We start from the raw sequence: 21899 nt of genomic DNA, 5'->3' as shown, positions 1-21899 counted from the left end.
CCTGGATGAAATATAAAGGCAGGTTTGGTTGCTGATACTGCTACTTCTTTGTTTTCCTCTCTTCTATCTGCCTGCTTTACCATGGACAGTTTCTGTTCTGTGATGACCTTCTGCCATACCACCCTACGTTGGAGTCAGTTTACTACAGATTGAAACCTCTACAAACTGTCAGCTGAAATAAACTTTTTCTCCTTTAGCTTTGGGTGTTGGGTATTTTGTCTCAGCAATAAAAGAAGTAACTAACACAGTGATAGATAGATTCATTATCTTGTTCCTGGAGCTGGTATCATTAATGTGTATATGTTAGATAACTTTATCAAGTTGTATATTTTAAATATGTGCAAACTAATCACAACTCAAAAGCTACTTTAAAAACAATTGCTCCAAAATGAACTATTACTTTTATATCCATCACGTGGCAGTTGGAACCATGGATTTTACCAGAGTGTTTGCAATTTTTGTAGCAGTATTTACCTTGTAAAAATAACATACAGAAAAAGTAATAACAAGTAAAAAAATAAGAACAACAAAAAGAATAATAAGATATCATCACAGTATATTTTATGACATTAAAGTGAAAATAAAAGGGAACATAATTGTAATTATATATTACTAAGTACCTACTAAGTTTTTATTAAGCTTTAGGTATACATTAAGTATGGAATATAGAATAAAGAACAGATATGGTCCTATTCCAATTCCTCTGAGCAATCTGCAAAGAATCAAGAGGCTGAGAGACAGTTGAACAACCCTTTGCCTTTCTATAGATGTCTTGGTTTTGGTTTGGCTTTTTGAGATAGGGTCTTTCTATGCAGTTCAGGCTGACCTTGAATTCACTATGTAGCTCAGGCTGGTCTCAAACTCATGGTGATCTTTCTGCCTCAGCCTCCCAAATGCTGAGATTATAGATGTGTGCCACATAGCTAACTCTACAGACCTTTTCATGGAAGGCTGTATAGTGTATTATCAAAACCACCTGTTATCCTGTTAAAAATGCTCTGTCTTTGAACAAATATAAATTAATGAGGCTGACGTCATAGCTCACAGTACAGCAAATGCTTACCATGTGGTAGGCCCCAGGTTCAATCTCCAGCACCCCTAAAATTACATATTAAAATTAACCCAGTTAATAATATCATTGCTTCATTTTTCTAACTAGATTGACATTTCAGCTCCAGAGTTCTCCAGTTGTCTTCAAACCTTCCTGCAGCAGGAAAGACCTGTCTCTCAGCCTGCATAGGGGTAGGGGGCGAGTCCTTTGACCCCGAGGCCAGTTATCTGTCGAAAAAAGAAAAGAAACTCTGACAAAAGATAAACACAAATATTCCTCAAAAGCATTTTATGATTCATAAGAATATATTCAGCTGCCCTGCTATCCTTCCTTTATTTTCTATTATAAATAGTTACTTAGCTAGGTGTGGCGGTGCCTATAATTCCAGCACTCTGGGAAACTGAGGCAGGAGGACTACAAATGAAAGCCCAGCCTGTGCAATTTAGCAACTTGACAAGACTCTGTCTCAAAATTTTAAAAAAATGGCTGAAGATGTAGCTCACTGTAAAGGTCCTAGGTTCAATCCATAGTATTAAAAAAGGAAGGAAAAGAAAAAGAATTACTTAATAAGGTATCACAGATATGTGTGGTGGCACATGCCTGTAATCCCAGCACTCAGGAGGCTGAGGCAAGATCATTGTGATTTTGAGGCTAGTTTGGGCTACAAAGTGAGTTCAAGCCCAGCCTAAACTGCATAGCAACACCCTGTCTCAAAAAAAAAAAAAAAAAACAAAAAACCACCCAGAACTATTCAATAAGGCATTTATGGTCTAATCCAATTACTTATATAGATTATAATACAACTAGCAACCACTATGATTTAGATTTTAAAAGTCGAATGTATTTCTATTATCTTCTTCCTTTTTAAGAAGGCTTTTCCACATTTATACATTTCAGCTCAAAAGGTCATTGATTTCTTTTTTATATCACTGTTCTGTTGCGAAAAGATGTTTGTTAAAAATTTGTCAATAGATGGGTGTAGTGGTGTAGTCCTGTATTCTCATCGCTTGGAGGACTGAGGCTGGAGTACTGCTTGAATTCAAGACCAGCCTGGGCTATATAATGAGTTCAAGGACATATGTGTGTCAGCCTGTCTCAGTGCCTCCCCAAGTCCTTAAAAGTACTCTTATAACATCAAAACAAACAAGTGATTTTATAAATGTGTTTCTAGCACTGGGTTTCCAAGCTTATCAATGCTAATGTGAAGGATTTCAACAAATACCACTGAAGCACAAAAAGTATTTTAGAATATAGGCGCTGGGGATTTAGCTCAGTGGCATAAGCACCTGCCTTGCAAGCAGGCAGTCGTGAGTTTGATCCCCAGTACCGATAAAAAAAAAAAAGTATTTTAGAATATTGTACAAAGTATGCTAAATAGATCATCCTAGACTTCAGATAACCAACATTCTAAATAACAGTGATGGCAAACCTTTTACTGCTTTCAGTGATATAAACAGCCTGCTGCAGCACACGTGCCCCATAGGTTTGCCACCATTGGTCCAGAATATCTAAAATATTGTCAGGTCTAAGGTGATAAGCTTAACATGCTAAATTGAATTAGATTTTGGAGGACTGCAAAGCACCAGTCACTGAGACACTTCACAGAGGAGTCTTCACCTCATTCCCCCCTCAGGGAAAGAGCCATATCACCTTGAAAACTCCTCCAGCTTCAGGTTGCTTCAGAAGACCCTGAGGGTCTATTCCATCTCGGCCACAGGTCACATACATTTCAGAGTAGTCTTTCCCTCCAAAGCAGCATGAAGTTGTTTTCTCAACAGGCAACTTCACAGTTTGAAGTCTTTTCCCTAGATTACCAAATATTTAGTGTTTAGTTCTAGCAATTTCCAGCCTTTGCAGTATTTCTAGAGGCTTTGCAAGGAAGCAAAGGTGTTCTAAAGAAGATTGGAGGTCTTGCATATATTAACTTGTCTTTCTTGAAAAATTCTTCTTTTTTTTTGTCTTTTTGAGACAAAAGGGCCCCACTATGCAGTTCAGGCTGGCCTTGAGCTCACTTTGTAGCCCAGGCTGGTCTCCAACTCACCACAATCCTCCTGCCTCAGCCTCCCAAGTGCTGGGATTACAGGCATGAGCCACCCCACTGGGCTTCCTTGAAAAATTCTTTGGGGCAAAGAAAGCTCCCCAGGAAAAAGAAATTCTAACTAAATTTTGGGTATAACTTTGGCCTTTATTTCCAAGGTTATTTGGTTGAGATCACCGACTAGATATCTCTCTTTATTAGTAACAAGGTATCCCTGGTCCCTAGTATGTGGTGTTTTCTAGACATGTCAGGGAGGGTGATTTTGCTGTGGGCCTACCTGTCACAGGATCTATACGGATCACTCTTCCTCCATTGTAACAGGCCACCCACAGTTTCCCCTCCGCATCAATACACATCCCGTCTGGGATGTGCTCATCTTTCTCCAGTTTGTAAACACTTCTGCGCTTGGCTAAAGTTCAAAAACAAAAACAAAAACAGAACAAAATAACAGGTTACTCAGTACTGAGAATGGGACAATGAGCTTTCAAAGTGATTATAAACACTGATTGCTTCTGCTCATCCAGGGTCTAGCATATGAATAGAGGACTTTGCTACATGTTTTGGAGTAGATTAATTCCCTTTTTTTGTTTGGGTACAGACGCATCTGCCTATGTTTTCAGAGGAGAACAAAAAAAAGCAAGCAGATTATTTTCAGTCAAGGCCTTGCTTAGTAGTTCACACTGTCTTGAACCTACTATGTAGCCTAGGTTGGTCTCAAACTCATGGTGTCCTCCTGCCTCAGCCTCCAGAGTACTGGGAGAAAATTCTTTTTTTTTTTTTGGTATCAGGGATCAAACTCAGGACCTTGTGCTTGCCAGGCAGACCCTTATGCCGCTGAGCTAAAATCCCCAGCCTGAAAATTCTTAATAAAATACTAGTAGGTAGTTTTCTCTGAGGCTGACCCGAATGAGGTCCTATAGGCCCATTTCAAGTACTTGGACTTTTGCTATTGTAGTTATAAAAATGCCTGTTTTAAGCCCAAGATGTAAAAGGCAACACAATGGTGCCACATAAACAGTTCATGCACAAAAACTGGGAAGACAGATGAGTTCTTTCTCTGCCTGATGAAATGTGCCTGAATCAAGACTAAAAGCCAGGTGTGGTAGCACATGCCTGTAATTCCAGCACTCTGAAGGTGGAGGAGGTAGCACTACACGTCTGAGGCCAGTCTGGGCTAGATAGTGAGACCCTAACAAAAACAAAAACATCAAGACTAAATATCAGAAGAACTTGTTTCCAAAAAGAGAGGTATTCTAATACCCACCGGCTGGTTAAAGGGAGAAACCACAATATACAAAAACAAACAAACCAAAGGAGCAAACTAGGTATGGTGGCACAGGCATACAAGTCCACTGTTCTGGAAGCTGAGGCAAGAGCATTGCAAGTTCAAGCCTCGCCTGGGCAATCTTTTGGGGGGGGAGGGGTGTGTACTGGGAATCAAACTCCGGACATTGCACTTGCCAGGTAGGTTCTTGTTCTGCTGAGCTATATCGCTGGCCCTAGCCTAGGCAATTTGGCCCTTAGTGAGACTCCGTCTCAAAATAAAAAATACATTTTTTAATAAAAGGACTAAGGAAGTAGCTCAATGTGAAGACACTGCGTTTAATACTCAGTATTGTGAGAGAAAAAAAGCCAGAGGAAGGGACAACTGTTGGAGGCTCATACTTGTAATCCCAGCACTTGGGAGGCTGAGGCACAAGGATTGTAAATTTGTGCACTCCCTCACCCCCGTAGGGCTGCATGGTTAGAGCCTGTCTCAAAACAACAACAACAAGAAAGTAAAACCAGAGATGTAGTTGAGTGCCAGAACAGAGAGATGGGACCCTGACTTCAATCCCTAGTAAAGAAAGAAAAAAAATCCCAATCACTACACTAACCCAATTGGAGTATAATATGAAAATTGTTAAAACTATGCGTAAGGAAAATGGATTAAAATGCTATAAAAATGAGTGGCACATATTTTTTCCTTCTTTTTTTTTTTTTTGGAGACAGGGTCTTGTCAAATAGCCCAGGCTGGCATTGAACTCACAGTGATCCTCCTGCCTCAGCCTCCCAAATGCTCAGATTACAGGTGTGAGCCACCACGTCTGGCTAATATTTTTTTTTTTTATAAAAGGATGATTTTATTATATATTAAAATTTATGTGTAATGGCTAATATTTCAAAGCAAAATATGGTGCTGGAATATTTTACGTCTGATTAATCTACACAAAGAGTGATGATTTTTTTCAAGTCATTTTTATGATTAGTTTATTTTTTTTCAGTTTCAAGGACCCTTCTAATTCTTATTCTTCTAATTCTTATCCTCCCAGTTTCTAAGAATACCTCATTTACAACACACCAATGCAGCTGAACCAACCTCTATTTTCTTCGTGTTTCCATTTTCAAAGGTTATCCATTTTGCCTCTGAGTACTTACCTATATCATTAATTAAAGTAAAAATAACAAATAGCAGCCCAACCAGGTACAGTGACATGTGCCTATGATTGAAGCGACCTGAGAGGCTGAGGCAGATATGAGACCAGCCTGGGTAACATAGTGAGCCATTTCTCAGAATAAAATTTAAAAAGAGGGATGGAAGTGTAGCTCAGTGTAAAGCATTTTCCAGTCCATACAAGGCCCTGGATTGAATCCCCAGTACTGCCAAAAGAAAAAAATTAGTTGGCCAGGCATAGTAGTACATACCTATAATCCCAGGACTCAGGAGGCTGAGGCAGGAGGATCACCATGAGTTTGAGGCCACCCTGGGCTACACAGTGAGTTCAAGTCCAGCCTGAGTTAGACTGAGACCCTAAAGCTAGCAACTCAAACTGAAATTGTCTACTCTTTTATCTCATTCTATAATCACCTTCTGATAGTACAGGATTTATTTTCTAGTGAGCCCCTTCCAATGATGGTGGAAGAGGATTAAGCTTCTATCCTCATTAGACCAATGATGACCATACTTTCATTGTGCTGAGAGGAATAGGCTGACCAGAAACTTATTCAAGTCTGTATAATTATTATTATATTATAATAACAGTATTGGAAATCTCTCTCCATGAGTTGAGAGTTGCCTTACTAGTGACAAGCATCTGAAAATAATAGCAGCAGAGTGAAAAAAATAATAAAGTACATACAGATTTGTCCTGTCTGCAGGTCATAGTCAAAGGCATCCACGGAGTAAGACAGGCTGTCGATGTAATAGAAGATTTTGTGGTCCAGGGACCAATCCAAACCATTAGAGATGTCTACCTGGTCAAAGTACTTCTTCACATGGTGGTCAGGAAAGAGGGAGTAGAGCGCCCCCTGGTGCCGCTCGAGAACTGCTGGGTCAGTTCCCTCAGCCATGGTGCCTACAAAAGCCAAAAGCCAGGATCATCCCCATAACATCTTGCCCATGTATAGGACCTTAAATCTCACATCAAGGCTCTTTTCTAAGGCGTAAAACATGAAAATTACTATACATTTGTTATCGGGGTCTTATGTTTCTATAAAATAACAACTACTACTGGTGTGATGCCTATAATCCCAGCTACATTAGAGGCTGAGACAGGAGGGTCTTAAATTCAAGATCTGATTGGGCTAGCCTCTGCCAAAAAATAAACAAATAAATAAATAAATATGTATAGCTGGGGATACAGCTCGATGCTCCCTAGGTTTAATCCCTAGTACTGTGAAAAATAAAAATAAAAAATACAAATATCTTGTTTATAATGCAAATTAACAGTATGCTGAGAAATTCTGGTTCCAATAAGAAAGAGTAAACATGAACCAACCTCATATTTTCCTATTGAGCACAACTATAAAACTGAGGCAACACTTATGGTACAGCTACTTGAGAAATTTGAAAACATTAGTAGGCAGCTCAGGGAAGAATAGCAGATTTGGATGTGCCACCTAATTGGTGGTGAGCTCTCTATTTTCTTCTTCAGTATCTCCCAGCTTGAAGTCAACACAGTTTGAAATCCGGAGTGGGGTACAGGGGTGCAGACAGAGATCTAAGAGAAACCCTCTAGATCCGGCTCAAGCAGCATAAATAAATCCTTGGGTTGGGGGGTGTAGCTCAGTAGTAGTGCACTCACCTTGCATTCACAAGGTCCTGGGTTCCTCCTCAGCACCACACACACACACACACACACACACACACACACACACACACACAACTCCTGAAGCTCAGGAGGAGTGGAGGAAACCACAAAGTTAGTTTCTACTCCTTTTTCTCTACTGTCCCATGCACCCAGGCCCCAGATCATTCTTCAGCAGAGGAAGTGGAGAGAGTGACCAGCAATAGGAAACTTACTACCATCAAAACTCTGAGGGAAGAGGACATTCCTCTCTATATGGTAAGGCTACGTGCAGCTCCAAAAGGGAGATCCAACCACTATTGTTTTTATTTATTTATTTTGTAGTACTATGAATTAAGCCCAGACTCTTCACATGGAGCTTCATTCCTAGGCTCCCCACATTTTCATTTCTTATGTTGAGACAGGGTATCTTTAAATTGCTGCTGGGTTGGTGATTCATGTTTATAATCCCAGCATTTAGGAAGCTAAAGCAGGAAGATCACCATGAGATCGAGGCCAGGGGTACATAGGAAGTGTAAAACCTGCCTAAATTACAGAGAGAGACTGTCTCAAAGAGAAAAATAAATACTGTCAGGGCTGAGCTAAACTCTGGAATCCTCCTGCCTCCCAGATTGTTGGGTTTAGAGGTGTGTACTACCACACCTGTCAATTTTATGGTGTGTGTGTGTGTGTGTGTGTGTGTGTGTGTGTGTGTGTTTGGTTCAGTTTTTGGATTTTGGATTTTTGAGACAGTGTCTCACTATCTAGTTCCGGCTGGTCTTGAAATCACTATGTAGCCATATTGGCCTTGAACTCACAGTGATCTGATTGCCTCAGCCTCCTGAGTGCTGGGATTACAGGTATGCACCACCATGACTGGTGCTTATTCTTTTTTTTTTGGTAACGGGGATTGAATTCACAACTTCATGCTTGCCAGGCAGGCACTTATACTACTGAACTAAATCCCTGGCCCTCCTGGTGCTTATTCTTTTTTTTAAAAAATTTAACTCTGTGACTGTAATACTCTTTGCACATCTTCCTGTTGATTGGCCCTGAAGGCAGCACTATTATAGGAGTGGCCAGAGGAATGCGAAGAAGGGCTTTGAAAGACAGGTAGTTGCTTAAGAATACAATCCCATAAAGCTGTTTAGGAATTCCTAGGCTCATCTTCAGTTTGTATATACATGGATCAGATTCTAAATTTAAAAACCTGAAGATTTTTGGAGTAGAACTAATGGATAGAATTCTTCCTATCCCAGACTGACCACTGAGAGGCACACATGTGTAGCAGAGCCCCATAACACCTAATGGAAAGCAGGCTGGAGCTTGCAGCCTCACCTCAAATATACATATATATTGCCTGCTAAAACTACTATAACAAGTTTATTCAAAGGATTTAAAGAGAACTCAGGGCCTAATTATATAATATTCAAAATGTCTAGGATATAACCATAATTTACTCAATGCTAGAGATAGACATGCCTATAATTATGGCATGCCTGTCATTCCAGCTACTTGGGAGAAGGATCGGAATGTCAACGGCAACCTGGACAATTTAGCCAAAACTGTCACAAACAAAGTAGGAAAGAAACAGACAAGGGCTTGGGATGTAGCTCAGAATCCTTGGGGTCACCTCTTAGTACTTAAAAAAATAAGGCTGGGCATGGTATTGCAGGCCTGTAATTCCAGTCCTCTGGAGGCTGAGACAGAAGGATCGTAAGTTTGAGGCCAGCCCAGGCTACATAGTGAGACTCTGTCTCAAAAAACTAAAAAAAGTTACTTGGTACTGAATTTGGATACTGAATGGCCCAAAGGTCCACTTTAAAGGCCTGGTCTCCAGGGTACTGCTACTGTAACCTCAGTAGGCCTTATGGGCAATCCTTAGGTCTGAAGAAGATTGGGAGACCTTGGCTGGTCCAGTTGCCCTTTGTTTACTAGCTCATGAGTAAGTAATTGTTCCACTCTGTGTTCTCTCTATAACATGCTACCTTGCCAAGGCAATAGGACTACTCAATCATAGACTGGAACCACAAGCTAACATAAATCTTTTTTCTTTTTCTTTTTCTTTTTCTCCCACTAATACTCCTTATCTCCTTTTAATACACACTTGGAAACACAAAGATACTGGAAAATCTCAACTTGTACAAAAAAAGTCAACAAATCAAATCAAAGAAATCAATGAATGTTGGAAATGATATGGCCTAGATGTTGGAATTGTCAACGACTAATGCAACCACCATAGAAACTTAAATTATTATCAAGTCTTGGAACAAAACTCAAAATAGAAAATCATAGCAAAGAAGTAGAAGATATGAAGAATAATCAAATGAAAGTTTTACTTTTTGTTTAGTTTTTTCTTTTTCTTTTTTGAGATAGGGTCTCTCTATATAGTCCAGGCTGGCCTTGAATTCATTGTATATCCCAAACTGGCCTCAAACTTGTGGCAATCTTCCTGTCTCAGTCTCCTGAGTGCTGGGATTACAGGTATGCATCAGCATGCCTGGCTCAAATGAAAATTTTAGAATTCACTGGATTTAGTCATCAATAATAGGACAGTGATGACAGAGGAAAGAGTCAGTGTACCTGAGAAGGGATTAACAGAAATTATGCAATCTGAACAACAGAGAGGAAAAAAGATTGGAAGAAAAGGAATGGCACCTCAGGGATCCACAGGACAACAACAAAAGGGCTAATGCATGTCTAGGATCCTAGAGAAGAGAGACACAAAATCTGAAGATTACTTGGCTCAAAATTCCTCAAGCTTGGTGGAAAGTGTAAAACTAGATTTAAAAAACAGAACAAATAAAAAATAGGACAAACACAAAGGAATCTACACCCAGACACATTGTAACCAAGTTACTGAAAACTAAAGTCAAAACAAAAATGCTTTAAAGCAATAAAAATGCTACAAATGAAAAAGAAAAAATGACACACTACATATAGGGGAATAATGATTTCAAGGCCAAAAATAATTACATATTGAAAATGTCAATTCACTAAGAACTATATAGTTATTTTACATGTGTATGTGCTTAACAACAGAGTTTCAAAATACATAAAGTGAAAGTTGTCAGAACTGAAAGGAGAATTAGAAAAATACAGACTTATAGTTGGAGACTATCAATATTCAATTTTCTTCATACTATCTGCCTCACAGAAAAGATGCCTAGGGTGGGTGCAGTGGTGCATGCCTATAATCCCAGCTATTCAGGAAGCTCAGGCAAGAGAATCATAAGTTTATAATTTATTTATTAGTGTTTTTGAGACAAGGTCTCACCATCTAGTCCAGGCTGGTCTTGAACTCACTATGTAGCACAGGCCAGCCTTGGAATCATGGTGAGCCTGCTGTCTCACCCTCTCAAGTGCTAGGATTACAGGCATGTGCCACCACATCTGGCTGACAATCACAAGTTTAAAGCCAGTTTTGGCAACTTAGAAAGATCCTGTCTTGGGGCTGGGGATTTAGCTCAGTGGCATAAGCGCCTGCCTTGCAAGCAGGCAGTCGTGAGTTCGATCCCTGGTACCAATAAAAATGAAAAAGACAAAAAAAAAAAAAGATCCTGTCTTAAAAAAATTAAAAGGACTGAAGATGTTACTTAGTGGTAGAGCTCTTGCCTGACATTCGTGGTGCTCTGTGTTCAACTGTAGTACCACAAACTCAAAAATTTCATTCAGGCAATAATTAACAGTGAATATAAGTCAGGTGTGGCTAACCTGAGCTACATAGTGTTTCAGGCCACCATGAACTGCATAGCACGACCCTGTCTCAAAAAACATTTAAAAAAAACAGTAAATATAAAAGCAAACGAGACAAAAAAGGGAAAAATCAAACAAAAACAAAACATAAGGAGAGATTTGGGTAAGGATCAGAGTATTTATGTTGATTTAAAGAATCTCTCCATAGCTGACCTCAAGACTGCTCCTAAGAATCCCTGCCTCCCAATATTCACAGCCTTGTACAGTCCTCTCCATTGTCTCATCATTACCTAGGTGATCAGTAGCACATGGTAGAATTGATGGTATGTCACTTCTAAGATTGACACCTCTTAAATTTCTCTCCCTCTCTTTCACTGTTAATTCTTGCCTGAATGAAATTTTTCTGGGAAAAGAGAGTCATGTCCTGAGCAGTCCTACTGAGAGGCCCACATGGTGATGAAGTGACGCTTTTTTCCTGCCTGAATGAATTTGGAAGCATATCTTTCAGGTCCCTCGTTGACAGCTTGACTACAGCCTGCACTGGAACCATCCACCTAAACCACATCTACATTCTTGACCTTCAGAAACTATGTGAGATAACACACATTTGTTATGGTAATCCCCTAAATTTCAGGGAAATTGGTTATACAGAAACAGACAACAAACTCCACAAGTTCTTATAAGTGACAATTAAAAAACAGTTATGGCTAGGTATGATGGTGCATATCTGTAAATCCTAGCTGTTTGGGAGGCTGAGGCAAAAGGATTTTGAGTTTGAGGCCAGTCTGGGCAATTTAACATCTTGACTCAAAGTAAAAATTATTACTATTATTATTATTATTTTGTCTTTTTGAGACAGGGTTTCACTATGCAGTTTAGGCTGGCCTTGAACTCTCAGCAATTCTCCTGCCTCAGCCTTCCATGTGCCACCATGCGCAGCTCAAAGTAAAAGTTAAAAAAAATTTGAGATAGGGTCTTACTATGCAGTTTCGGCTGTCCCTGAACCTGCAGCGATCCTCTTTTCTCATGCTCCTGAGTGACGAGATTGTAGGCATACACCATCACACCTAGCTAAAAATAAAAGCTTTGGAAAAGGGTTGCTAAGAGTAGAGCACTTTTCTAGTATTGCAAGGCCCTGGGTTTCACTCTCAGTGCTGAAAAAAACAAAACAGTTACTATGTCATAGGGAAATCTGACAGGATCTTAAACAGGTCATCAATATTAACATCACCAATGGGAGGCAGATGCACATCATGTGACTCCAGATGGGACATCCCAAGAAGGACACAGCATCACCTACACAGTATTCCAGCCAAGAATGTATTGTGGAGTATCAATCCAACCACAAGAAAACATTAGACAACTACAAAATGAAGACTATTCTATTAAAGGGGGACTATATCCTTTCAAAATGCTTCTGTCATAAAAAACAAAGAAAAGCCACAGAAATGTTCCAGATTAAGAAGATGAAAAGATAAAGTAAGTACAAAACATGATCCTAGACTGAATCCTTTACTGGAGGGGACAATTCTATGCAGGATATTATTCAGTTCATTAACATAACTGAAATATAGATAGTATGTCAGATGAAATTATTCCATCAATATTAAATATCTTTCAGCTGATAACTTCACAGTGTCAATGTAAGAATGTGTTATTTCTCTTGGGAAACTCACCCTGGAGTATTTCAGGGGTAGAGGTACACATATATATGCAGCCTATTCTCATCTTGGCTCCTCCAGGGAAAATTATGCTTGGACATAGAACAAATGTTAAAGGTAGGGGAACAAGGACTTCTGGGAGAACATGGCAGACAGATAGCAGCAGCTACAGAGGCTCTCTGAAAGACTCAGCTTAGAATTCAGGAATGGTGCGGAGTAAGGAATAATAAGCAAGGGAAGATATGCCCTGCTGACCCAAGAATGAACTGGGCTGAGAGAAACCAACTGGGAATGCAATCCTGGTGCTATAACAGGAACAGAAAAGCCTCAGTGTGGAAGCTGGAGCCCACGCCATTGGAAGCCGCAATTTGGGTTTCCCGCCGCTGCTGCTGCATCTACATCGGCTTGGCAGGGAGAGAGACACACAGAAGCTCTGAGAACGGGAATCGGTGAACAAAGTTGAAAGCAGGACGGGTGGGGAGCTGTGCATTGACTTGCGGTGAGTGAGAGAAGCTGGGTCTCTTCCATGGTTTAGGAGACTCCAACAGAGGACATTCTGGGACCAGGCAGACTTGCGAGAACAGGGCGCTGCAGTGACTTCAGCCACGTATCCCCCTTTCAAGCGGGATTGGTGAGAAGTGCCTAGCCTACGTGACACTGCTGCCTAAGACCCAGTAGCTAGCACAACCCAGGTCCCAGCGCCTGAAGGTAAATTGACCTGGAGGGGCGGGCCCCGCATAGGCTGCCTGGTCTGCAACTTCCTGGTGTGCTTCGGTGGGTGGGAACACCTAGCCGGCGCAATTCAATCAGACTGTGGCTGACAGGGAAGGAAGCTGGGCCTCCTATATACGTTTGCATATATAAGGAACAAAGAATATGGGAAGAGGCAACAAGAAAGGGTCCTCGGCCCCCAATACTGAGAAAGAGGCAATAGCAGACACAGCACCAATAGATATAAAGCGCTATCTCCAGAGCCTCATAGACAAGTTCAGGAATGAAGTTATTAATGACCTGAAGCTAGACATAAGCAGAATAGTTAGAAAAATGCTAAGCACCACCCAAGAAAAAACAGATGGTGGAATGGAAGAACACAAAAAGAGGGGAGAATTGTTTGATGGAGAAAACAGAGAAAGCATAGAATACGTGAAGCAGGTTCAAAGAGATTACCAGGAAACTAAAAACTCTATCGAAAACTGGCATAACAGCTTGAAAGAAACTAAGGACAGATTATCTGAACTGGAGGGCAGATTTGTAATATGGGAGCATGAAATGAAAAACTTCTTAAAAATAACAAAGAAACAAACAGCAATAATACAAAGACTAGAAGATGTTAAGAGGATCCATAACTTAAGAATTAAGAACATAAAATAAGAAGTAGGGAAACAAACAAATGAACTACAAAAGCTACACACAGAAATAACCCAGGAGAATTTTCCTAATTTAGCAAAAGGTAAAGATACTCAGCTGTATGAAGCATACAGGACCCCAGAGACCGACAACCCAAACAGAGCAACACACAGGCATATAATAATTAAAATTCCAGAAATCCAATACAAGAACAGAATATTAAAAGCCATCAGAGACAAGAAACAGATCACTTACAAGGGAATACCCATCAGAATTACAGCAGATTTCTCGGCACAAACCATCAAATCACGAAGAGCATGGGGGGAAATAATTCAAGCTTTGAAAGATAATAATCTCCAGCCAAGATTGATATATCCTGCACAACTATCCCTGGAAACTGATGGAAAAACAAGGTGCTTCCAGGATAAAGAGGAACTAGGGGAATATGCAACCACCAATTCAACTCTACAGAGAATACTTTCAGGATATTCTAAAAAAGAAAAATACGAAGAATCCAGAAATAGTGGCAGAGAGGCCACAATGAATGGAGCAGAAAACAAAATGAAGAAGACAAACTGACAACTAATGACAGAAAAAGAGCTCAACAGAAATGAGGCAGAGAAGATTGGATGATAGGAACAGCTATTTTGGAGAAAATGACATCTTAATAGGTAATACTGATTTAGTACCATCTTGTTTTGAAGTCTCATCAAGCTTTTGTTCTTCTGTCTCCATTGGTCTAAACAGGTTGTATCTTATTGGATTTTATTATGTATGATAGTATAAGCAAAAACTTTTATAGACAAGGAGATTATACAGAAACCATTGTTCATTTTCTGTTAGTTGATTCTAAATCCCCTGAATACTGTCATTCTCTTAAATGGTTTTACATTGTTTTGATATATTTGAAACTACAGTATACGAAGTTATACTCAAAGATTTAAAGGAAAGAGACAATATGGTAACTACTTTTATGTCGGGATTATCTTGTGGTGAAACACTATTTTGCTTAAATGGTTATGTTTTGATCTGCACTGTTTTGCTGTTATGTCCTCTTTTGTCTCAATCTCCACTTTATTATTTACTTTTTTATTTTTATCCTTTTAATTAAGGGAAAAATAAATAAAAAATAGGATATATTATAGTAACCCACTTTGACTTTCCATTATCTTGATTTAAAGCCCTGTATAGCTCTCACCTTCTTGCTTTGACTGATGTCCCTCTATTCTGTTTTGCTTCATAGTACCAGGTTTGAAAGTTTAGGCAACAGCTGTGAAGATAGTGGGATTCATTATGACGCCCATTCTGGTTGACTATTATCGACTTTTGAAGACCTATAATGTCTCCAATGTTTTGGTTTTGTTGGTTTTGTTCTTTACTGTTTTGTTCAATTTTATTATAACTGATGATATAGGCAATTCTATTAGAGATAGCGAGAGGCATTATGGTAACCATTGTTGATCACCTGGTATTATGATTTTACATTATCTATTATGCCCACCCTTTTGATTTGACTGACTCTGTTCTGTTATGTCACATTTGGTTCTACTCTCTTCCAAAAAAGTAATAAGAACTGTGGGAGCAACAAAACCCAAAATGGGTAATTGTCATTGCACAAAAGAGAGGAAATGAAAGTGCTCTAAGCGATATAACTGCATGTATATTTAAGTGTATAAGATAGATAATGATATCACTGAGTTTTGTTGGATCATTGAACAGAACCGTTTGCAGTCTCACTGTTGGAATGTCCACTTTATAAGCTTTAATTTTGTAACTTGAACAATTATTTCTAAAATGACAATATGTAATCCATTAACTAGTGATTTCCTACTGTTTATTTTTTTCTGTAAATCTGTATAACTTGTACCCTTTCTCTGCTTTTTTTCTTTTTCTCCTTAAATAAAATTTAAAAAAAAAGGTAGGGGAACAAAATGTTAACAACAGGTGACAATAGCTATATGGATGTTGGTTGTACTATTCTTACCTTTTCTGTAAATCTGAAATTATTTTCAGTTTAGGGGACTTGGGGGTGTAGCTTAGTATATAGTACTTGTTTGGTAGTCACAAAGCCCTAGGTTCCACTCCCAGCACAACAACAACAACAAAAAGAAATTGCAATTTAAACATCAAAATCTGTGTTTACAACTCATTCAAACCACAAAAACACCATACAGATTTTAGTTTCTGCTAGAGGCAGAAATTGAAAAGAATACCTAGGAATACTTTCTCATAGGATTTTCTTTAGTACTATAAGTTACTCAAGCAATAATAAAAGAAAAGGGTTGAGAGTCTAACTAAGGGCTTGAACGCTTGCCTAGCTTCCATGAGGTTCTGGGTTGAAACACCAGCAATGCAAAAGAAAATGAACACCAAAGTCCACATCTTCTTTATCCATTCATCAGTTAATGGGCATTTGGGCTGTTTCTAAGATTGTTATTACAAACTGTGCTGCTATACACATGAGTATGTACAAATAGCTGTGGTATGATACTTTTAATTCGTTTGAGAAGATACCCCAAAGGGGAATAGCTAGGAATGGAACCTGTAGTTTTAGTTTTCTGAGAAATCTCCACACTGATTTCCACAATGGTTACACCAGTCCACACTCCCACCACTAGTAGAGAAGGGTCCCTTTCCCCCGACAGCCTCTCCAGCATTTGTTATTAGTTGATTTATTGATAATAGCCATTCTTTCTGGAGTGAGATGAAATCTCAGTGTTTTAACTTACATCTCTGAAATGATCAGTGACGTTGAACACTTTTCATATATTTATTTACCACTTGTACTTCTTCATCTGAGAACTGTCTATTCATTTCAGCTGCTCATTCTATCAGCCACAAAGAAGGATAAATTTGAAACATTTGTAGGTAAATGGATACACCTTGAGAACATACACTTAAGTGAAATAAATTGAACACATGTATAAATATTACATTGTATCTCTAGTATGAGAAATTGAAAGTATAAGTAAGGACCAAAATGTATCATAGATATTGTGAAAATGGAAGAAAATATTCATATGAGAAGGGGTACTAAAGAAGGAGGAAGGGCAAAGAAAAAATGAGAAAAGGAAAAATGGAAACAAAGTTTTTGTTTCTCTCTCTTTTTTTTTTTTTTTTTTTTTTTTGGTACCGGGGATTGAACTCACTCACGACCTTACACTTGCCAAGCAGGTGCTTACCCCACTGAGCTAAATCCCCACCCAAAACAAAGCTTTTATAAATAAGAAGGCAAAGAGTAAATGAGAAGGAGGGGAGGGGAATGGGGAAAAACAATCAAGATATATCATACACAAGTACAAATTCTCTATGATGAGTATGACCATTATGTATTCCTAAAATGTACCAATAAACTGAATTAATTTAAAAAACCCAAAACCCATTTGAATAACACTTTGATCACTGTAGCAGTCAGAAATTTCTAAATCATAGTGTTTCTTGCAAAGTTGAACAAAGGTGGGGCTAAAAAGAAATCATACCAGCAAAGTATCTCCCAGCAGGATCCACTTTTCCATCATTGAATCGATTGTTTTTCTTATCTTGATCTACCTCTGCCAGGACTACTACTGACTGATCTTCCCAGTTCAAAGCACAGAACTTTGTTCCAATGGTGGCAACATAGCCTCCAGACTGGCGAAGGGCCACTGAGCTGACTGGGGCATCTGCAGAGGCAAAAGCAGTTGTCATAAGGTGGTGAGCAGTCTAGGGGCTGAGTAGCACACTGAGGCCATACTATTACCTGACTGACACCTTTTAGAGAAGAAACCCAGCAATTTTGACAGTGGGTGTGAGTTTTTTCTCCTGTTGAATACGAAAATCTTCATAACCTTGTATATTTATTGAGTGTCAGCTCTGTCCTAGGCCACAAGATGAATCCAACTCTTCTGAATGCTCCCAGGCTTGTGGGAGAAACAGAGGAGTTGAACCACAGCAGCTACTAGGCCTAATAGAGAGGCTGAGGGACAAGGAAGGAGGGTTCAAGGGCACCCTGAGCTGCTCTATAGCAAGTTCTGGGCCAGCTTGGAACACACACACACACACAGAATATGAATATAAATAGATATTTATTTCTAATTGGTCCCTAATTGGATTTATGGAAAGACATACCAGGAATTCCTGTGTATTCTCAATATTACAGTAATTCCTGATATCTCATTCCTATGAACACAAAATGAAAAAAAAAGAAACTTCTTTCCCTATCACTAATCAAGTCAGCCCATAGCCTTGAGCCATAGAAAACAATAGACTCCACCTCTGGAACCTACAGGGCCCTAAGTTGAATCACACTAAAATGCACACTGCATTCCCTCAGAATTCTACCATTGTGCAGTGAACAAAGATAGACCTAGTTGATACATAACTCCTCCCCACCTCCAGTGCTAGAGATGTAACTATGCTAATCAAGTATCCTACCATTGGGCTGGGGATTTAGCTCAGTGACATAAGTTCCTGCCTGGCAAGTGTAAGGTTGTGAGTTTGATACCTAGTACAAAAAAAAAAGTATTCTATCATTGAGCTATATAGTCTCTGATCCCTTCACATGTGAAGACCTTTTTACATGCAAAGAAGAGATCAACTTGTTATTTATTTTTCTTTAAACTAAGATCTTGGCTTGACCCAAGGCAGTTAGCCTTTGCTGTGCCATTAACCTAATCTTCAAATTTCACATGTGAAAGTGTCAAGGACAGATAGATATTGGGAGTGTTGCCTCTCACTGGAAGAGAATGAGGAAAGTACTGATGATGACTCAACATTTACTCCTGGGTCAAACTGGGAGGAAATGGTGTGTGTCACAGACAGAATGACAAGCCAAAAGTCTTAAAGCATATTCAGTATGCTTTAATAAGAAGGTCCCAGGGGAAGGACAAACATGATGACTGCTCCTATCCTGGGAAAAGATGCCTGGCTGCAAAGAATTGAGCTGGGCCTTCATTCTTACCCACAATCACTCGCTGTACTTGCTTGCTGAGTGAATTCCATCGGCAAACCCGTTTTGCAGGAATGTCTACAAAGAGCAGTGAGTTGGATGCTTCCTCCCAAACTGGAGACTCACCACACCGGCAGTTCTCAGGCAAGACACACTCAATTTTAATGGAAGACATTGTCATGCAGCAACCTATTGAATATAACAGAGATCAAGTGAAACATAATTGCATCGACCCAGTTCAGCACCAAAAAATTCAGCACCTTCGTAAAAATCTCAGGCATACTTTATTTTATGGTGTTTTACAGCTACTGCATTTTTTTACAAATCAAATGTTTCTGGCAACCCTGCATTCAACAAGTCTATAAGCACCATTTTCCCAACAGCTCAGGTGATCCTTAGCATTTTTTTTAGCAATAAAGAATTTTTGTTTTGGTTTTTGAGACAAGGTCTTACCATGTAGGCCAGGCTCAAACTCACAGTGACCCTCCTGCCTCAGTCTCCTGCGTGCTGGGATTACAGGCATGTGCCACTACAATCCACAATAATGTATTTTTAAAATTAAGATCTGTAATTTTTAAAGACATAATGGCTATTGGGCACTTAATCAACCACTGTGTAGTATGAACTTAAGTGTTCTATGCACTGGGAAACCAAAAATAGTATGCCTTATTTTCTTATGAAATTTGCTTTATCACAGTAGTCTGGAACCCAACTCACAAACTCTCTGAAGTATAGCTAGGTTTTTCATAACTGGAAAAGCTGGGCTTACTTTCCCAAAGTCAGAATAAGATCAGCAGTGTCACAGGAGGAGACATGGAGGAGGAAGAAGAAATAATTGATAGGACTTAACAGGAGATATCTTCAATCAACTTACCAATGAGGGGTGTTTTTTCAAGTTGTCTTTATAAAAGAAGAGTGATACTCTGGCACCCACAACTCGGTGCTGGTGACCCTCAGAGAGCTGTTTGGAGAGTGCAAGGCTGCTCTTTATGCCAGCACCCTGGCTCCAAAGGATGGTCAGAGGGCGGGCAGCTCCCTCATTGGTGGCCCCTCTGGATGTCTAAAGGTCACCTTCTCTCTCCAACTGTTGGTGCTATTGATCCCTTTGGAGGCCAGGACCTTCCTGATCTGTATTTTTAGAAATCTGTTCACCAGTAACAATGCACTAAATTAGAGCTAACACCCAGGAGATGGGGGTTAGCTCTGCAGCAGAACACATGCTTAGCATGCTTGAGCCCTTGGGTTCCATCCCTAGCACCCCCCCACACACACTGCCCTGTGCATTTTCAGATTCAGACTATGGAAGGAATAGAGAAAAGGACACCTGCCAGGCACCACAGGAAGAACTGACCACTTCTCTTGCTCCCTGGGAAGGCCTAGTGCCATTATGGCAAGGAGTCTTGAACTCCACAAGTAAGGAATATTCTGTTCTGGGACTTTAGGCCAGACTGTCAATAAATTAAGAGAAAAAAAAAGAATTATCAGAAAAGAAAAACCAAAACTGATCAGATAAGAGTGCCATGTGGGAGTCAGGCAACTGTCAATAGCATCCTTTGTTTTGTCCTGCTCTGCTTTCAATAGGCAGATTTTTTTTTCTTTCTTTCTTTTTTTTTTTCTTTTGGAGTCAGAGTTCAAACTCACAACCTCATGCTTGCCAGGCAAGTGTTTATACCAGTGAGCTAAATCCCCAGCCCACAGTAGGCAGATTTCCAGTGGGTAAAAATTACTGGCACCTGCAGGCTTTGGCTGTTTATCTGCTTTAAGTGGTCCCACATATGGATGGACAAATGAATAGGAGAGAAGGGAGGAAAATGAGATTTGTTTTAATATTTCTTTAAATAGTCTGGGCTACATAAGAAGTTCAAGGCCAGCTTGTATATAGTGAGAGATTGCCTCATACCCTACCCCATTCTCTCAGTAAACTATACTTAAAAAAACCTGCACTTATCTCAAAGTTGTTTCAAATACTGACTGCTAGCCTCACTGCATTTGGAACTTCCACTAGATGTTAAAAATTGGCTCAGACTCCAAAGGCCTTCATGTTATCAATCTTAGATAAGACCCAAGATCAGAAGCTCCACATTTAGTGGTGACTTTTAATCCCACTAGTCTGCCTCTGTCATGCAAGTCAGAAGCTGCTAAATGTCCCATTTCTGCACCAAGCCCTGGCTGCAAAGGGGTGGTTGGGAGAGGAGAAAGGCGGCTGGGGCCTGTGCTGTGCAGGTAAACCATCTTCACATTATGTGGGTCTTTCACCTGCCCAGCTGCTACGCGGTCTAGGTGACTGTATCAGTGACCGCGATGGCAAAGGCACTGGGAAGCTAAAGGCTGAGCCAGTCTGATCCCTAGCGCGGGCTTCTGTTGTGGGTGCCCAGGCCAGCCTGGATGAGCTCAGCGCAGGTCCTTGGGTGGACACAGGGCAGTCGCCCTCCAGGATGCCCCTGGTTGGGAGACTGGGCTGATTTGGTCTCGCTCTGTCCTCGCTTAGACCTTTCGTGAGGGTCGGGTTGTGGGGAGGTCGGCCCGACCAGGGCACTCACCAGGCCGGAGACTTCTCTGGTGGCTGCACTGTCAGGCACAAGCAATGCAAGGGAGGGGAAATTCCCTGGAAACCGTGGCTGGACAGGTGGATGGCCGCAGGCTGGGGACAAGGTGACGCGGCTTGCTCGTCCTACAAAGGCCAACGCTGTACCCCTCTGTTCCTGAAGCGGGAAAAATTCCTGCAAAACCACGCAGGGCAAGAACGGGGTGGGGGAGGGGCGGGGGTGAGACGGAGTGAGGGTGGAGAGGCGGGACATAATGAACCTAAACTTTGGAGTTTGAACTAGGATATCTAACCTTTATCTTTTACTTAAACAAACAAAAGTTATTTAAATGCCTAACAGATTGGAACAGGTCTGATTAAACACAAACGGTTTTAAAAAGGAAAGAACAAAGTGATTAAAAGAATCTTCCCTTTACCTAGTCGGAAGGACACTGATGGCTGGAAGCCAACTCTTGCAAAACGTTTTTGGTGCGGAAGAGAAAAGAGTGTGTTTGATTTGACTGTAAAATCACATGGAGAAAAAAAAAACAGCAATTTTTTTTTCTCCAGCAGTCCTTAGCTTCACATTTCCCATGAAGATCCCAAGCA

The 21899-nt window shown here is 40.2% G+C and overlaps 1 protein-coding gene across 2 annotated transcripts; it reads right to left on the bottom strand.

The window, feature by feature from the left end:
- Positions 1–539: 539 nt before the first annotated feature.
- Positions 540–21507, bottom strand: Rgn (regucalcin). Of its 2 annotated transcripts, none has more exons than XM_013144315.2 (7): positions 21307–21507; positions 18779–18955; positions 17319–17501; positions 6209–6424; positions 3367–3498; positions 2702–2856; positions 540–1278 (listed from the first exon to the last, which is right to left on the bottom strand). In XM_013144315.2, exons 2-7 carry the CDS (start codon positions 18945–18947, stop codon positions 1228–1230), a joined length of 906 nt encoding a protein of 301 aa, XP_012999769.1. In that variant the 5' UTR covers positions 18948–18955; positions 21307–21507; the 3' UTR covers positions 540–1227. The 2 variants fall into 2 exon arrangements, with proteins under 2 accessions (XP_012999769.1, XP_003462590.2); XM_003462542.3 differs by lacking the exon at positions 21307–21507 and adding an exon at positions 19641–19788.
- Between the last annotated feature and the right edge of the window lie 392 nt (positions 21508–21899).

The sequence above is a fragment of the Cavia porcellus genome, unplaced genomic scaffold (assembly GCF_034190915.1).
Source record: "Cavia porcellus strain 051 isolate PalLab524CR breed Dunkin Hartley unplaced genomic scaffold, mCavPor4.1 scaffold_3, whole genome shotgun sequence".
NCBI classification, from domain to species: domain Eukaryota; kingdom Metazoa; phylum Chordata; class Mammalia; order Rodentia; family Caviidae; genus Cavia; species Cavia porcellus.
Note: the sequence above shows the minus strand (reverse complement) of the source record. Positions and strands in the feature narration are given on the sequence as shown.

Bases quoted from the DNA above. Each gene is read 5' to 3' on its own strand.
- Rgn (XM_013144315.2), bottom strand. From the start codon at position 18,947: ATGACAATGTCTTCCATTAAAATTGAGTGTGTCTTGCCTGAGAACTGC. The intron at 3,499-6,208 runs GTATGTACTTTA...TTTGAACTTTAG, and splicing joins CCTGCAGACAGGACAAATCT to CCAAGCGCAGAAGTGTTTAC. The intron at 1,279-2,701 runs GTGATATGGCTC...TTTTTTCGACAG, and splicing joins AAGCTGGAGGAGTTTTCAAG to ATAACTGGCCTCGGGGTCAA.